Consider the following 16,888-nt stretch of genomic DNA (forward strand, 5'->3'; position numbering starts at 1 on the left):
CATCCAACACTGGGTTTATATAAATGATAACATGAACAAGTAAAACTGACAGAAGAATAGTTTGGTATTCCATCATTATACAACATGCAATTCTTAAAATTCAAGCTTGATAATCACTTTTCCACAATATCTTGATTTACATCACCTTCTGTACTATTCCTTTCAAACACAGTGGTATCCTCCTCTCTGGATCCTGGCCCTACAACCTATGTTTTCCATTAGACAAAAATCTTGTGCTTTGGAAGCTGCAGGCACAATGGATCATTTATAGACAGCAAAGATCAAAGAAGCTAAAAAGACACTGAACACATTTCAAAAAAGTATTTAATTCTATTTTGAGTTTGGTGACTGTTTGGAATAATATTTCATTATAGGGTAATGGCAACAATATTCTATGCATTATTTGTTCATTGTTTAATCCAGAACTGTGTTTCAAGTCAGAAGCACTCAAATTTCTGTCCATACAGTGATTGGCTTTTATTTGTATTCACACATATAGTTAAATTTTCATTCAAATTTCAATAATGGATGGAGCTAATGAGCTGAATGGCCTCCTTTTCTGCTAGAAATATTTGTATTTCTTTCAGTGTAAAATATAATCTTGAGTCACTAGTGGCCATATTACACTTCTGCATTCGGTCAAGATGTTCCCTATTTGCTTTTAGAACTTCTTCTTTATTTTTAGAATAAAACTAGTTTCTTGTCAGGTGACTAGACTTTTCCATTCATTGCATTTTCCCTATGCTGCTTACAATCCAAGTAGTATAGACACATTCTGTACTTTACGCCATGACCTCTGTTAAACACTCCTGACGAGAAAATAAAGTGTATTGCTGAACAGGTTGTTCGCTTACATAAGCTACATGTGTTTTATTGTTTTTTGCCTGGCTCATCTTCTCTCTCCCTACACAACACATCTGGAAGAATTCTGCTATCAGTTGAGGCAACAGAGTATTAATACGGTCTTGCTGGCAAGCTGCCCAGCCATGTTCCTTCCCATAGAGGCACAGCCACAAAACATGAACCTTAGGCAGCTTTAGAGGGACAGTGAGCTCAGGTTATCTTCTAGCACAGCGTCTTTCCTCCAAAGTAAATAACTCCCACTAACAGCAATGTACAGTGCCATTGCTCACAAAGGCTCCAAGAGTCCGGGGAATTATTACAAAACCCGTGTTCAGACGGTATTCAGTTTTGCTAACAGCTATATTCTAGACTAATTAAAACCCTTTAATAAATACATTTCTTTGACTTCTCCCCCAGTAGATTATAATTCTGGACTTGGTGGGCTAAATTTAAATATATAAAAGGAAAAGATCAAAAATATTTTGATTTTTTTTTCAAATGGGTGAATTCCAGAAGGTCACTGATCCCAGAAACCTATTTTGAATTTCAATATATGATCGGTTCAATTTAGCATGGCATCATTCTCAAAATAACTTAAAAGTTCTAGCATAAGTAGTTCTATTTCTATTTAATTTAATGAGATGTTGTGACTTTATTTTCCCTCAATATCCATATTCAATCGCTGATGCAAAAGCTTTTCACTCATTATGTACTTGTATTTCCAAGACATAAGTTCACCTTTCAACCAATTTCAGTGCTTTTCACTGACGCTTTTTGGTTAATGCTCACATGCTATTCACTGACATTATTTGTACTATTGCAGAGAGGTTTAAGGTGACTGACAAAATTGTCCATGATCTTAAGACTTTGGACTGCCGCTCTTTTTATAACATACCTTCATAAATGTGCCTTGTCTGACCCCAAATATGCTTAATGATAACCATTAGCACAGGTGAATATATTTTCTGAACCACTTTGAGCAATTGTGCATGTACTGTAAAGCATTGGTAAATACTTTTAGCATTCAGATTTAAACTGTGATTTTAACCATGCCCACAGCAGCCAGAAAGATGGTGTTGTACTTAATTATTCAAATTTTTGGTATTTCATTGTGTGTCTGGTATCTGTTCTCTGTACTATTTGTCAAGACAATGTGAGTTAATTGAAAAAAAGAAACAAAACCAAAAGCAAGAAGCTGTAAGCTTGAAAGAGCAATCAGTTTAAAAAGCATTGTAAATAAAAACTCTTGTTTAGACATAGAAATTGGTGTCATCTCTGCATATCTGAAACATAAACCATTTTCATAGGTTTTTGCTTCAAATTTGAAGACTTGACTGGTTAGTACATTTACAGGATCATTGTCACGATTTACACGACACTTTCTAAAGCCAACAAGATCTTTTCGGTCCGCCTCCCCCTCTCTCCCTGTTTATTCCAGAACCCCCACCCCATCCCCCTCTCTGATGAAGGGTCTAGGCCCGAAACGTCAGCTTTTGTGCTCCTGAGATGCTGCTGGGCCTGTTGTGTTCATCCAGCCTCACATCTTATTATCTTGGATTCTCCAGCATCTGCAGTTCCCATTGTCACAAGATCCTTTATTTCCTGCATTTGTGGTGTTTAAAGGGTTTATTCTCCTTATATTGACACATTAATTCTGCCAATTATGCAAACTTTGAGATGTTCACTAATTGTGATGTGGGCACTAATATCACAGGGACTGTAATATCACGAGTTTCTTGCAGTAGATCAACTAATTGAGTGAATCAACTTACCACTGTGTGTTTGGAACCCAGTCATTGCTGAGTGTATAAGTTGACAAACTTAGTCCATGTGTCAACCTACAGCCAGTCAACAAATCAATTGCTCCAGATATTATCCATTTTATATGATCCAAGTATTATCAGCATATTTTCATGAATATAGTAGTTTTCGTAGAGCCCAACATACAATGAAGCTATCTTTAATCGTCACTAGTGAAGCAAGTTGGTATGTTACAGCTTTTGTTACTCACAAAAGTGTTTTCTGGTACTACAGTATCACTGACAGACTAAGTTCACACCTACCATATTTCAGAGGATAATTTCTTCAGGCTTGTCACATATTGATGGGTTACCATCCTTGCCCATGGAAAGGACAAAGTAGCGCACAATCAGCAGTTCTCACTTCACTTGAAAGCAATTTAACACTCTACGTTTGGCGCATCCTAGGCTAACTTCTTATGGTACAGTGACAGCAGCAGGTGTAACAGCTAGAGGTGACAACATCAAAGTTATTCATGCACTTCTGACCCTGTCTAAAGTGAACGGGTTGCCATTATTGCATGGTTCCACTGATTTTCATTACAAATTTGTTCTTTTTTTGTATGCATTTTCTCATCAATCTGTTCAGAGCTGTTACTACGCAACTTGAACCCAGACCTCCCAGCTCAGAGGTGGGGCATTACCACTGTACCACAGAGCTCCTCACAAATTCAATTGTACCAATGCAAAGATTGCTTACTTGCTTCAATTTCTACTATGTGAAGATGCACAATTGGAATGTGCAATTACCCTGCAAACATCATTGACATGTTAAAGGTGAAGACTGTATCTCTGTCAATCCTTACATATTCTAACCCACGTTCTGAATCATATGTCACAAAAAATGTACTAAGAAATGTGAGAGGAACTGTACTCTCACCATGGACTGAAGGAAGGAAATTACCAATCATTTATATATACATCTTGAGCATTGCCAGAAATTGCAAATATGCTACTGAAAATTGGGAGATCTTATCTTGCACCTCTCCTTGTCAACATTGGCACATTGATCTTTATGGTGTAAAATTCAATCTCTGCAACAGTCACAAGGTATTGACTATGTTACTAGTTCACCAGGATTAGGGCATTGATCTCTGCAGATTTGCAGATGGCAGATCGTCTTCATCAGTACAACTTTGAGGTTGGGTATCTCAGAGTAGCCATCATGTTTAGTCATACTATTATCTCATACAGTATTAGCAATAGAGAGGTTATTGGAAATGAAGTGATTTCAGACACAACAGTACCTATTCTTAAACAGGAGGGTTTAAAGGATGGATTCGCAACAGACAGTATATTGCAAAAATGCCGGTACCTACAACTCAGTGGTCTGAAGAATTAAAGGAAGAACTGGTTCCACACAAGAGTATGCAATGAACTTGCATTCTTTGATAACAACTGCTCCAAAACAATGATGCAACCATTACAGAGCATTTATTCTGTACTATGTATTATTGTAATGGCTGTATCCAAAAGTATAGCGCAGGAACAAGGGAAAATTATGTACCCAGGATAGCAGTGGTGCAACCCAGCAGACATCATGGTATGCATAGATGGGACCTCCCTTCACATTTAATAGAGAAAGAAAAGGTAACTCTTTAATGATCTGGCCACAGCATATGGGGCAGGAGTGACAAATGGTCAATACTCTTGATTTGGCTAATTTGGAAAATAAACTCAGGATTTGAACAAGTCAAACGAGCCCTAAAAGGACTAAATACAATCAATAAGAGATCACAAGATACCTAGGGAGAATCAGGCTAGCCGCTGCTTAGTGATCATACTAGGGGGTCATGCCAAGATGATAAAGCAGATCATCCAGGGCAAAATCAGAGATGACAATGAGCAGCAAAACCACACCCTGTGCAGCAGCTACAGAAGCTGGGTGATTGAATAGCCAAGGGAGGATCTCAGACAGGTTAGCCCACAGAACGTCCCATCCTGGATCAGTAATGTGCATTGTACGACACTGACTGTGAACAGCTCTAGTTGTCAGTTGTGGTGGCTCATTCACTAAGGTGTGGTATAATGACAACTGCAAGGACAGTTTTGGTCAGGTGCTGGGCTTGATGCTAGGAATTCTAATTATGTCTAGTGGCAACATTGGGTTGAGGACCCATGAAGTCAAAATATCATAATTATAAAGAAAAGGTATTTGGATGGGTTACCATTGACATCCTTCTATATGCTGTGGAAAGACAGGGGACGTTGATAGGGCCACTTTTAAGTAAATACGAACAAGCAGGCCATACCATTACACCCCTAGCCTGTCATCCATGAATGTGGCTCCTCTCACATCTTGTTGCGGTCTTAATTGCGATCATCTTTATATACCTCAGGATAATGGCAGTTAAGACTGCATGCTGGGAAAGACAAATGTCCCAAGAGATTAGCACATCTTACTATGAATAATACCGTTCCAGCACACAGGAATTTAAGGTAGAACTCCTGGGGTGAGCACTTTTATTACTTTTGCTTGTTCTGATTGCTTAATGTTGTCTACGCACTATAATCCTGTATGGATTGTCACAAAGGGAGTTTACCTTCTTTCTTAAACATATATTAATATGATAAGCTTGACCAATGTACGTAATGGTTTGCACATGAACATGTAAGCTCCCCTGACAACAAAAATAACCAACTTTCATAATTAGGTTTGACTTTATTCGCGTAAGTGTTTTTCTGGGCAAAATGGGGGGAATGTAGCAGCCTCCTGGGTGCTAAAACACAGGTTGCCAACTTGGCTATACAGCAAGGGATGCTGGTACACTGGCCAAGTGAAGCCCAGAAATCACAAAACCCACACAGTGCAAACACAGCAGCCAGGTGCTAATGACATTCACAAAATGTAAAAAGCAACAGTTAGTCTGCACAGGCCCCCCAACAACTTATTCACTGAACAAAGGACAGCCAGACAGAAAGGCTCCCGGTTCTGCTACAGAAAGATGGTAACATGCCATCTAAATGATTAAGTCTTGTTACAAACTATGAAGTATATCTCTCTGAGATAGCAAGAACTGCAGATGCTGGACTTAGAGACAACCCAGCATGGAGCTGGAGGAACACAGCGGGCCAGGCAGCAGAAGAACAAGAAAGTTGACTTTTCGGGTCAGGACCCTTCTTCAGAAATGGGGAGGTGGGAGGGAGCTGGGAAATAAATAGACAGAGGAGGGGTGGGGGCCAGGGAAGGTAGGTGGGATGGTTATAGGTAGGTGCAGGTAGGGAGCGGTGGGGATTGGGCAATGGAATGGGTGCGACTGGTAGGTGGGAGAGAAGATGGACAGGTTATGGCAGGTTAAGGAGATGGGGATGAGACGAAGGGTTGAACATAGGACGGGGCTGGGGTTGGGAAGATTTTAAAACAGTGAATTCCACATTTCAACCATCGGGCTATAGGCTCCCAAGTCAGAGTATGAGGTGTTGCTCCTCCAGTTTGCGGGTGATGTCATTGTGATACTGGAAGAGACCCAAAATGGACATTTCACCCAGTCGGAGGGTTAGCGATCAGAAGGCGTTGTCATTTGTCACGTACAGAGCTCTGTGAAATGGTCTCCAAGTCTATGCTTGATCTCACCAATGTACAGGAGGCTACATTGGGAGCAGCAGATACAGTAGACCAAGTTGATGGGTATACAGGTGAACCCCTGTTGGGTACGAAAGGTTTGCTTTGGGCCTTGAATGGAGGTGATGAGGGAGATAATAGGGGGTAGGTTTTAGCATTTCCTGCAGTTGTAGGGACAGGTACCAGATGTGGTAGGGTTAGTGGGGAGTTTGGAGCAGACAAGGGAGTTTTGGGGAGAGTGGTATCTCCCTGCTTGGTCAGAAATGCAGGAAGTTCCAGAAAACCGTCTAAAACATGTAAAAATGGAGTTCAACTGCAGATCTCTTTCTTAGAACCACTCTTGGAATCGTTGAAGGCCTTTTGAAGAGACCAGTATGGCAAGAGGTAGAGACCAGCTGACTATCCAGAGAGAGAGACGGAGAAAGCAGCTTCACAGACCCAGAGATAGAGCCACAGAGAGCACAATTGTGTAAATTTAAGAGAGATTCGGGAAGTATAGTAACCGTAAGTGGCCAAACAGGATCAGGGAGAGTATGTTTAGTACTAAAAATGATTGTAATTTTGTTCCTAATAAAAGAGGAAGTTTTGCTTTGGTACCAGCTTGTGTTCGGTTGGATTTGACTGCTTTGGTATTGTGGGACGCTTGGGCACATTCATTGGTAACATTCTGGTCGGAGCTGCCTGAAACTTGTTTACCGAGGCACAAAAACACTGCAAATAACCTGCAATCAAATTAGTGTTTTGAACAAATCAATAAGGTGACCATAATCAGTCTTGCGAGGTGGTGTGTCAGAGGGGAAAACATTTGAACAATCCATTCATACCCTTCTTTTCAAATATCGATCTTTTGCAGGCACAGTGACTAAAAAGACACCAGCCAAATTCATGATTGCATGGTCCTGACCATCCTTCAACCATCAATATTATCTGAACGCAATTTCGATGTGAAAATAGATGATATCAAAAAACAACAAGATAACGCAAAAGCATACTTAAACAAGTGAACACATGCAAGGGAATTGCAGATTGGGGTGTGTCACAGGCTAAATCATGAACATAAACTCACATCAAAGTAGATCAAGTGGTTGCTTGGTACCAATGTTTGTCTGTAAGATGACAACACAAATTGGAATGCGAGACATTTGACAGTGAATAGGCCAGGATAATTTTGAGGACTGCATTGTGAGGATACATTCTGTTTCCAGTGAGTGACCATGTGTTATCAACTGCATTATTGAGCTTATCATGCAGAACCACACCTCAAGTTCCTAAATCTCAGTGTCATGATTAACAAGTTCCTAAATCTCAGTGTCATGATCAGCAACTTTCATAGTTCAAAAACTTGAAGAAAAAAGACACTGAACTCAAAAGACATGACAAGATGTAGAAATATTTGTTGTTTATGATGACTTGATTTAAGATACAAGGGGTAGCAAGATTTAACATTCAAATTATGGTTTGATTATGTGCATCTGTTGACTCTTTACTGCAGGTTGCTAGTCAAGCCTAGGTGCGATTACTGAGAAACTCAAAACAGTGCACTAAAAATGTATATGCCTCCAAATTGGGAGATTAGAAGAATTTTACACCCATCTGTTTCCTCCAATTACTTTCTACCATGCCTTAAAACGGGATGTTTGGACATTGGGACAAAATACAAATTAATATAAAACATGTCTAGGATATCAAAATTAGAAAATCTTTGTGTTATTGTAACAATAATTGTATATCCTGGAATATTCTCTGCATTATTAACCAATAACACATATGGCACTACATGGGGTACTCAGAGTGAGCCTGATGCAAAGGCTATGCACTCAGTCACAGTCGTGGTGAAATTATTCCACTCACGTTTATTATGGATGTAAGAAGAGGTCTAACAATGCACAAAATGCAAGATTACACAAATGTTATTGTATACGGCATTGAAGGCATTCCCTACAGATAGCAAGAACTGCAGCTGCTGGAGTCAGAGTCAATATATTGTGGTGCTGGAGGAACACAACAGGTCAGGCATCATCAGAGCAGCAGGAAAGTCAATGTTTCAGGTGAAAACCTTCCCTGCATCCACCTGCCATAAGGGATTTCAAGTCTAATCCCCCTAATTACTATCAAATTAATTTAGTTAACATTGGTTTCACTAGTCAATCTGTAGTTTGTGTTGGAATTTTTTTTCCCTCATAATATTACTGGCCCCTGAGTGTCAAGCATCAATTCAAATTAGCAACATACCTTTGATCTCACCAAGTATCTCCCCTGTATTGAGTCCAGCCATCTTCTCTTTCCAGTCCTTTGAGAGAAACTTCTCAACACAAGATGATTCTGTGGAGAAAAAAATATCACATGAAAATAATCAGAACTACTGCTCAGGAAGTAACGCTGGTCCTTTCATGGAATTATATTTCATTGGCGTCTGTATTAATGAATATCATGTATATTGTCCTAACATAATCAACATTTATTACCCATTAATTACTAAACAGCAACTCCCCAAATTCCATTGATAATTGCCAGAACTTTTATTCCATTTGGCCACATGTGAATCATAAGTTCAAAGGCCCACAAAGCAAAGCAGCCTTTAGTTTGAACTAAATAGACAATCACATGGCTGTTGATATGAAACAGAACACTTTGTGTAGTAAGTTTAAAGCAGAATGCTTTGATAGAGTAGAGTAGGTTTACTAAAGCTGAAGGACATCTTCCCATTATTGAAAGCACAAATCAAAAATGTTCCAGTCCACAGAACTAACTACGCTCAACTAAATAGGCATACAAACTTTGCCTCTTCTAACTGTTGTGTTTTGTGATTTAATCATGGAATGTTTCAAAGTGAAAAATAACAATCATATTATTTGGTTACAAGATATTGGTCTGTGAGGTGTTAGGTGAATCTATATTATTCTGCAAAATAAATCCCATGGCAGCTATTTTCTTCACCATTCATCATGAGTTTCTAATGCCTATGCCAAGACAGCTTTCAAATCAGCAAGTTAATTTGCCATTAATTCAATAAGTCCCAACCATTTTTGAAAGTAGAGTGTGTAGAGCTTGCATCAATATGCCTTTAGAAAATCCAGTAAAGTGCACCTACTCATCCAGTTACCTGCTTAAAGAATTCCAATGAATTTGTGGGGCATGAAGTATTGCCACTAAATTCATGATGACTGTTTCTTATTGCTCCTTTGTTCTTTACATGAACATTGATAGCATCTCAAAAAATTCTTTCAACCATTTTTCCCATTATGAACATTAAGTGAACCTGCTTCTCATCTCCCAATTTATCTCTTGCTTTCTTTTATATTGGAAATTTCATTTACTATCCTAATGTACAGTTTCTACATGCATACCTACATAGAGATTGCAAAAACATGAACCAGGATGCAATAATTTTCACAATGATTCATCCTGCCCTGTAGGCATGTAATTCAATACTATTGTTATGATAGTAGTAAAAATAGATGATAAATTTTCAACATACAATATCCAATTTTCAACACATGGATCTTTCATGGACTAAACATTTAGAAGAAAGGAAAGCACTGACATAAGAAGGCCACAGTGATCACCCGAAACAATCAATGAGCAAGTCTCAGTGTGAACTTAAAATAACATGTCATTAGAATAACTGGATCCAGTCACCTAGATATGTGTCTCCTGACTGATTTGCACCTTTTTGGACCTTTCACATATTGGGATAGAAAACAATGAAGTAAACTGCAAATGAACTGTATTTCAGGGAACCAGTGTCTCAAATGAATAGCAAATTTTATAAATGCAAAATACTGCTGATGCCAGATATCTGCTGGAAAAGTTCAGCTGTTCTCATAGCATGGACGGAGAGAGAAACAGAGTTGTCTCAAAACATAATGACTCTTCTTCAGTTCTGAAGACTCAAAAACATTAACCCTATTTCTCTCCACACATGTTGCCAGGCCTGCTGAGTTTCTCAGAGATAGTAAGACCCGTCGATGCTGGAGTCAGAGATAACACAGTGTGGAGCTGGAGGAGCACGGCAGGTCAGGCAGCATCAGAGCAGCAGGAAAGCTGACGTTTCTTGTGTTGGGACCCTTCTTCAGAAATGGGAGGGGGGGAGGGAGCTCTGAAATAAATATATAGCGGAGGGGTGGGATTGGGGAAGTCGGGTGGGCTGGTGAAGGGGAGTGCAGGTAGGGAATGGTGCTATATCCACTGCTCCCAATGTGGCTACTGCATCCACTGCTCCCGATGCGGCCTCCTCTACATCAGTGACACCAAGGGGAGGCTCGGACACTGCTTTGTATAACACTTCTGCTCTGTTCACGACAAGCAACAACACCTTCCAGTCGCGAATCACTTCAACTCCCCCTCCCACTCCCTGGATGACATGTCCATCCTGGGCCTCCTCCAGTGTCACAACAACACCACCTGGAAACTGGATGACCAGCACCTCATATTCCAGCCTGGGAGCCTACAACACAACGGTCTCAATGTGGAATTCACCAGCTTTAAAATTTCCCCACTCCCAGCCCCATTCTCAGCAGCAAACCCAAACAAACAGACAAAACAGGCTCAGAAGCCATAACCACGCTCCCCCTACATCAAAGACATTTCCAAAATGACTGCCAGACTACTCGGACCTCTTGGCATCAGGGTAGCCCACGAACCCACCAACACACTAAAACAGCAGCTAATGAACTTAAAAGACTCTATACAGACAACAAGCAAAACGAACATCATTTACAAAATACCTTGCAAGAACTGTGACAAACACTACATTGGACAAACAGGCAGAAAGCTAGCCACCAAGATACATGAACATCAACTAGCCACGAAACGACATGACCCACTATCACTCGTATCCTTACATACAGATGAGGAAGGACACCACTTTGATTGGGACAACACATCCATCCTAGGACAAGCCAAACAGAGACACGTACAAGAATTCCTAGAAGCATGGCATTCCAACCGGAACTCCATCAACAAACACATTGATTTGGAGCAAATCTACCATCCCCTGAGAAAAAGAACAGGAAATGACATCACCAACCCAAGGAAATCTAAACAGATAAATAGAAAGCGGGACATAACACCAGCACTTTCGTCGGAGGCTCACTGTTGATGTTACCTAGAATGGTGACAAAACATCTGGGAACACACCTTCGTGCTATAAGAGCTCCTCTGACGAGGGGGATTCGGAGAGGGCCCGCCCGAAGCAGAAGTTAAAGATCTCAAGGGAGAAGGAAAGCAGCACCCCGCTTCCAGGTGACGGGAGGCATCCTGAGGCTCCCTCCGACACCCAGTCACGTGCCGCTGGGGCACTGGAGGGCCCCCCGGAACTTCCAGGCGGGAAGGAGGAAACAGCACATCCCCAGCCTGATCCAGAGCCAGACACTCCTGCCTCCATACCCCCGATGGGGGGATGCCACCCAGAAGGCAGCACGGACGGTTTCCTGAGCCCGGAGAGCGTCCAGCAGTTAGCCCAAGCAATGGGCATGAAGGGACAGATAGAGGGGCTGGACCTTGGACTTGGGGAGGGTACTGCGGTCACTGCCCACAATGGGGGTACAAGTTGCGAGCGTTAATGTGTGCAGCGTCAAGTCAACCGCAAGATGTGTGTCACGTTGGCCTACCTGACCACCGTCAGGGCGGACCTCCTGTTTCTGCAGGAGTGCGGGATACCACACCTCAGCAGGTACTGGAAATGGTCCGGCGCCTGGACCTCTGGGCCTTCGATCTGGTCGGGGGGTAACGACTGTCGCTCCTCGGGCCTGGCTATTCTGCTGCGGGGGCGCAACTTCACCATCTGTCAAGTTCAGGAGGTGGTGGGGGGGGCGCCTCCTAGTGGCTGACATCACCTACAGGAATGCTCCCCTGAGGCTGATCAACGTGTACGCCCCAGCTGTACGGAGTGAGCGGTTGGCCGTCCTGCAGCGGCTTCCACCCCTGCTGGCTACGTCCAGGCTGGTCATCCTAGGCGGAGACTTCAACTGCATCATCGATGCAGATGGAAGATCCGGCGTGGGGACAGCGGGTGGGGGGAGTCAACTGGACGTCACGTCCAGATTCCTGATGGGCACGGTGAAGGACGCCAAGCTGCTCGACGTCTTCAGCACCCCTGCAGACAGAGCGCAGCGGAGGTACACCTGGTCGCGACCAGACGGGTCTATTTGCTCAAGGATAGACTTCCTGTTTGTGTCACGGGCGTTCTCGGTCAGGTCCACCAGCATCGAGCCGGTGTTCTTCTCTGACCACTGCCTCCTGCTGGCCGACTGTCACTTACAGGATGACCAGCCGGCCAGCAAGGGGACGTGGAAGCTCAACACGACTCTGTTGACCCCAGAGAACGTCAAGGAGCTTAAGAGAGAGTACGCCGGTTGGAGAACCGTGAAACCCCTCTTTGAGTCTCCGGGCGACTGGTGGGAGACGGTGAAGGAGAACATCAAGAGGTTCTTTGTCCTCAAGGGTGTTCAGAAGGCGAGAGAGAGGCGGGGAAAGCTATCGTGACTCCAGAAAAGGGTGCAGAACCTGCTCCTTCTGCAGTTGATGGGGGTCGATGTCACGGAGGACCTCCGTGAGGTGAGGGGCCAGCAAGCCTCGCTCTTCGTCGCAGAGGCCTCCAGGGTAATCTTCCGGTCCAGGGTCCGCTCCATGGAGCAGGACAAGACGTGCTCACATTTCTTCTTTCAGAAGGTGCACAAAGAGAGCTCTGTGCTTAGCCGGCTGAAGGAGGACGGTGGCTCGGTGACGTCGTCTCGGCCACATTTTGAGGATCAGCAGATCCTTCTACGCCGGGCTGTACGACACGAAGCCCACGGACAGCACGGCCTCCGTGTCGCTCCTGTCGTCTATCACGGAGGTCTTAGACGACGGCACGAGGGAGTGGCTGGACCAGCCGATATCCCTGGACGAGCTGACGAGAGGCCTCAAGTCCTTGGAGAGGAATAGGACTCCCGGGAGCGACGGCTTACCGGTCGAGCTGTATTCCGCTCTGTGGGACCTGGTCGGCCAGGACCTGCTGGAGGTGTACGATAGTGCGCTTCGGGCAGGGGAAATGTGCAAGTCCATGAGGAAGGGCATCATCACCCTCATTTACAAGAGGAAAGGGGAGAGGGAAGAAATTAAGAATTGGCGTCCCATTTCACTATTGAACATGGACTACAAAATCCTGGCCAAGGTCATAGCCAACCGGGTCAGGTCTGTCCTGGAGTCGGTGATTCACCCTGACCAAACCTGTGCTGTGCCAGGCAGGAAGATCGTTGAGAGCCTCGCGCTCATCAGGGATACAATCGCCAATGTACAGGACAGGCGGGTGGACACCTGCCTCGTCAGCCTGGACCAGGAGAAGGCCTTTGACAGGGTCTCTCATGCTTCCACGAGGGACGTCCTCTCCAAATTGGGGTTCAGGGAGGGCATCCGCAATTTGATCCGGCTGCTCTACACCAACATCGTTAGTGCAGTCTCGATCAACGGGTGGGAATCGGACAGTTTTCCCATCAGATCTGGAGTCAGGCAGGGCTGCCCGCTCTCTCCTGCCTTGTTCGTGTGCTGTGTGGAGCCCTTCACCGCATCCATCAGGAAGGACGTGAGCCTGAAGGGCGTGACTATCCCAGGCAGCGGAGGCCTTCAGGTCAAGACTCCCCTGTACATGGACGATGTCGCCGTCTTCTGCACCGATCGTCGGTCAGTGAGTAGACTGTTGGACATCTGCAGCCAGTTTGAACTGGCCTCGGGTGCCAAAGTCAATATGGGTAAGAGCGAGGCCATGTTCTTCGGGAACTGGGACAACCGCTCCTTCATCCCCTTCACCGTCAGGACAGACTACCTGAAGGTGCTGGGAGTTTGGTTTGGTGGAGCTGGGGCGTGCACTGAGACTTGGGAGGAGCGTATCACCAAATTGAAGCAGAAGCTGGGCAGGTGGACGCTCCGGTCCCTCTCCATCGCGGGTAAGAACCTGGTTGTCAGGTGCGAGGGGCTTTCGGTACTGTTGTATGTGGCGCAGGCCTGGCCTAATCCCTGGACCTGTGCCACTGCAGTCACCCGGGCCATCTTCCACTTCATTTGGGGGGGTCGAGGATGGACCGGATCCGCAGGGACACCATGTACAAAGACCTGGAAAATGGTGGAAAGGGCGTACCGAACGCCACCCTCGCCCTGACAGCTACCTTTGTGTGCGGCTGCATCAAGCTGTGCGTAGATCCTCACTACGCAAACACCAAGTGTCACTACTTACTGAGGTTCTACCTGTCCCCGGCATTGTGAAGGATGGGCCTGGTCTTGTTGCCGCGGAACCTCCGAGTAGTTGGACCGTTCCATACCACCTGTCCTTCGTGGAGAAATTTTTGAAAGGAAACACCTTTGACCACAAGGCCGTCAGGCAGTGGTCAGCACGTAGTATCCTCGAGACCCTTCAAGAAAAGGGGAGGGTGGATCCCGTCGTGTGATTCCCCACGCAGACTGCCAAAGTTGTTTGGCAGAATGCCTCATCGCCAGAACTTTCAAACAAGCGCAAGGACATTGCTTGGCTGGCGGTGAGAGGGGCTCTGCCAGTGAGATCCTTTCTGCATGCCCGGAATCCCTGCGCCACCGCACGCTGCCCTCGAGGTGGCTGCGGGGGGGACGAGGCTGTCGATCACCTCCTTCTGGAGTGTGCCTATGCGCAGGAGGTCTGGATTGGGATGCAGTGGTATTTGTCGAGGTTCGTCCCGAGCAGCTCCGTGACGCGGGATTCCGTGCTGTACGGGCTGTTTCCCGGGACGCACACCGAGACCAACATCAACTGCGCCTGGAGGACCATCAATGTGGTGAAAGACTCTCTTTGGTCTGCCCACAACTTGCTGGTCTGCCAGCTGAAAGAACTGACCCCAACCGAATGTTGCTGACTGGCGCACTCCAAGGTCCAGGACTACGTGCTGAGGGACGCGCTAAAGCTTGGGGCAGCCACCGCCAAGGCGTGGTGGGGAAAGACCACGGTATGAAACCCCTCGTCCAGAATAGAAAAAAGGGCCCTATCTGGTAACTGGGCCCAGCTGGCGCCTTCCCCAACTGGTCAGGGGGCCAACTGGGACTGTGCGGGGTGACGAGTGCCGGGGTATTTTCTTTGCTTTGTTTTTTATCTTCTTTGTTTGTTTTTTTTTCCTTTAGTTTGTGTACGTACCCCCTGGGTAACCCGGAGCGGCTTGCATGACTGGGTAGGTGTATAAATGTTTTATTTTTTGTACATCTTATGAATAAAGTAAATTTTTTCAAATAAAAGAAAAGGTGACGAACCGTCTGAAAACTAACATTCCAGCTCAGCGAGCAAACTCACATCCAGAATCTCAACCTGAGCTACAAATCTTCTCAAAACTCGATAATTTTGACCTATTTCTCTTCTTTTTGGTAAAGATTTGATTTCTTTAACAAAACTATCCAGGCATAAAATTATTATTTATTCTAGTATTTTGCTTGCTAGTTTAACTTACCCTTTAATCATCCCTATTCATCTTTCATTGTAGTGATGTGCACAATACTATAGCTCACCATTCATTTGTTGCAGTTGAGGATTTTTATTAACGTATGAAAAATTAGGGTGCCTTCACCAAAACACTGTGCATGTTTGAGTCAAAGGTAACTTGATACCTCCTCAAGATCTGTAGGTAAATTGTGGACTCAGTCCAGTTTTTATCTGTTAAGTTATAAGGTCGATTAAGGTTTGAACAAAATAGTAATTACTATCTGAAAAATAAAACCTCAGTTTATAATGTAGCAGATCTGAATCACTCCTGAAGTCAAAAAATCATTTAACTGATCCAACACGTCAGAGTTAGAATAGCTATAGAAGCCTGAAGCATTTGAAATATAATGTCGAGAAAGTCAAACTTCTAAGGCGTCTGAAGGGTAGGCAAATGAATCTTAAAAAGAAAATCAGCATTTCATGTATGAGACACTTTCTGTTCTTGGTTCATTTTCTCCTTTAAGGAGTTTGTCTTTGCACAGCCATCCTATTTCCACAACCATTGAAAGCATTAGATTTGGCATGTAGTTTTATGTCATGTGAGCAGGGAAGACACTTTACAGAAAAGTATCAGAGATTATATTTTTATAATAAAAATATTTAGCTCCTCAATTTTGAGAAATAAACACTATCATCCAGGAAGAAGAAAAATAATATTGTTTGGATCATTCTGTCTCTGTCACCTCATTGATGCAGTTTGCAGTTTATTCAAAGAAGACAAGTTATCTCAGGCTGACAGCTTTAGAAAGGTGGATCAGAAGACTGTCTGCACTGATAAGCAACACTACAAAGCAAACGTAAAAGCAAGCGCTAGGTAAAAGATGACATGAAGTACACGCTATTGGTATCCAGCAATGAAAACAATTAACATCTTCTCCTGCTGTAATGAATCAGGCCAGGAATTGCTGGAATGCCGCTTTCTGTCGCAAGGTCTATGATAAAGAGCATGTAGCTAACAATCAAAGCCTGGGCTCTGAAGTCTTCTTCGAAGCTGGGGGTCAGCTTGTTCTCATCAAGTTGAACTTTTTCTTGTGCAGTCTTGCGTACTTTTTTTTGACAGCACAGATCAGTGCTGGAACCCAGACATTGAAAACTAAAGACAGAAGATCAAAGGATGCTTAGCAAGGCTGGTGTGCCTCCCCATTAAAAAATACATGCAATATTGCATAAATAAATTGACTCACTGAGTTTTATCCCTATGGGGTAGCT

General features: G+C 44.0%; 1 protein-coding gene across 13 annotated transcripts in view; it reads right to left on the reverse strand.

Moving 5' to 3' along the window:
• Positions 1 to 16,888, reverse strand: part of sox6 (SRY-box transcription factor 6) — a 624,359-nt gene that overhangs the window by 231,604 nt on the left and 375,867 nt on the right. For all 13 annotated transcript variants that reach the window (XM_048545909.1, XM_059652056.1, XM_059652052.1 and 10 more), the window contains one exon: positions 8,437 to 8,526. In XM_048545909.1, the coding sequence (XP_048401866.1) occupies positions 8,437 to 8,526 (90 nt within the window). The remainder of the gene's footprint in view (positions 1 to 8,436; positions 8,527 to 16,888) is intronic.

Source organism: Stegostoma tigrinum, chromosome 17 (genome assembly GCF_030684315.1).
Source record: "Stegostoma tigrinum isolate sSteTig4 chromosome 17, sSteTig4.hap1, whole genome shotgun sequence".
In the NCBI taxonomy this organism is placed as follows: domain Eukaryota; kingdom Metazoa; phylum Chordata; class Chondrichthyes; order Orectolobiformes; family Stegostomatidae; genus Stegostoma; species Stegostoma tigrinum.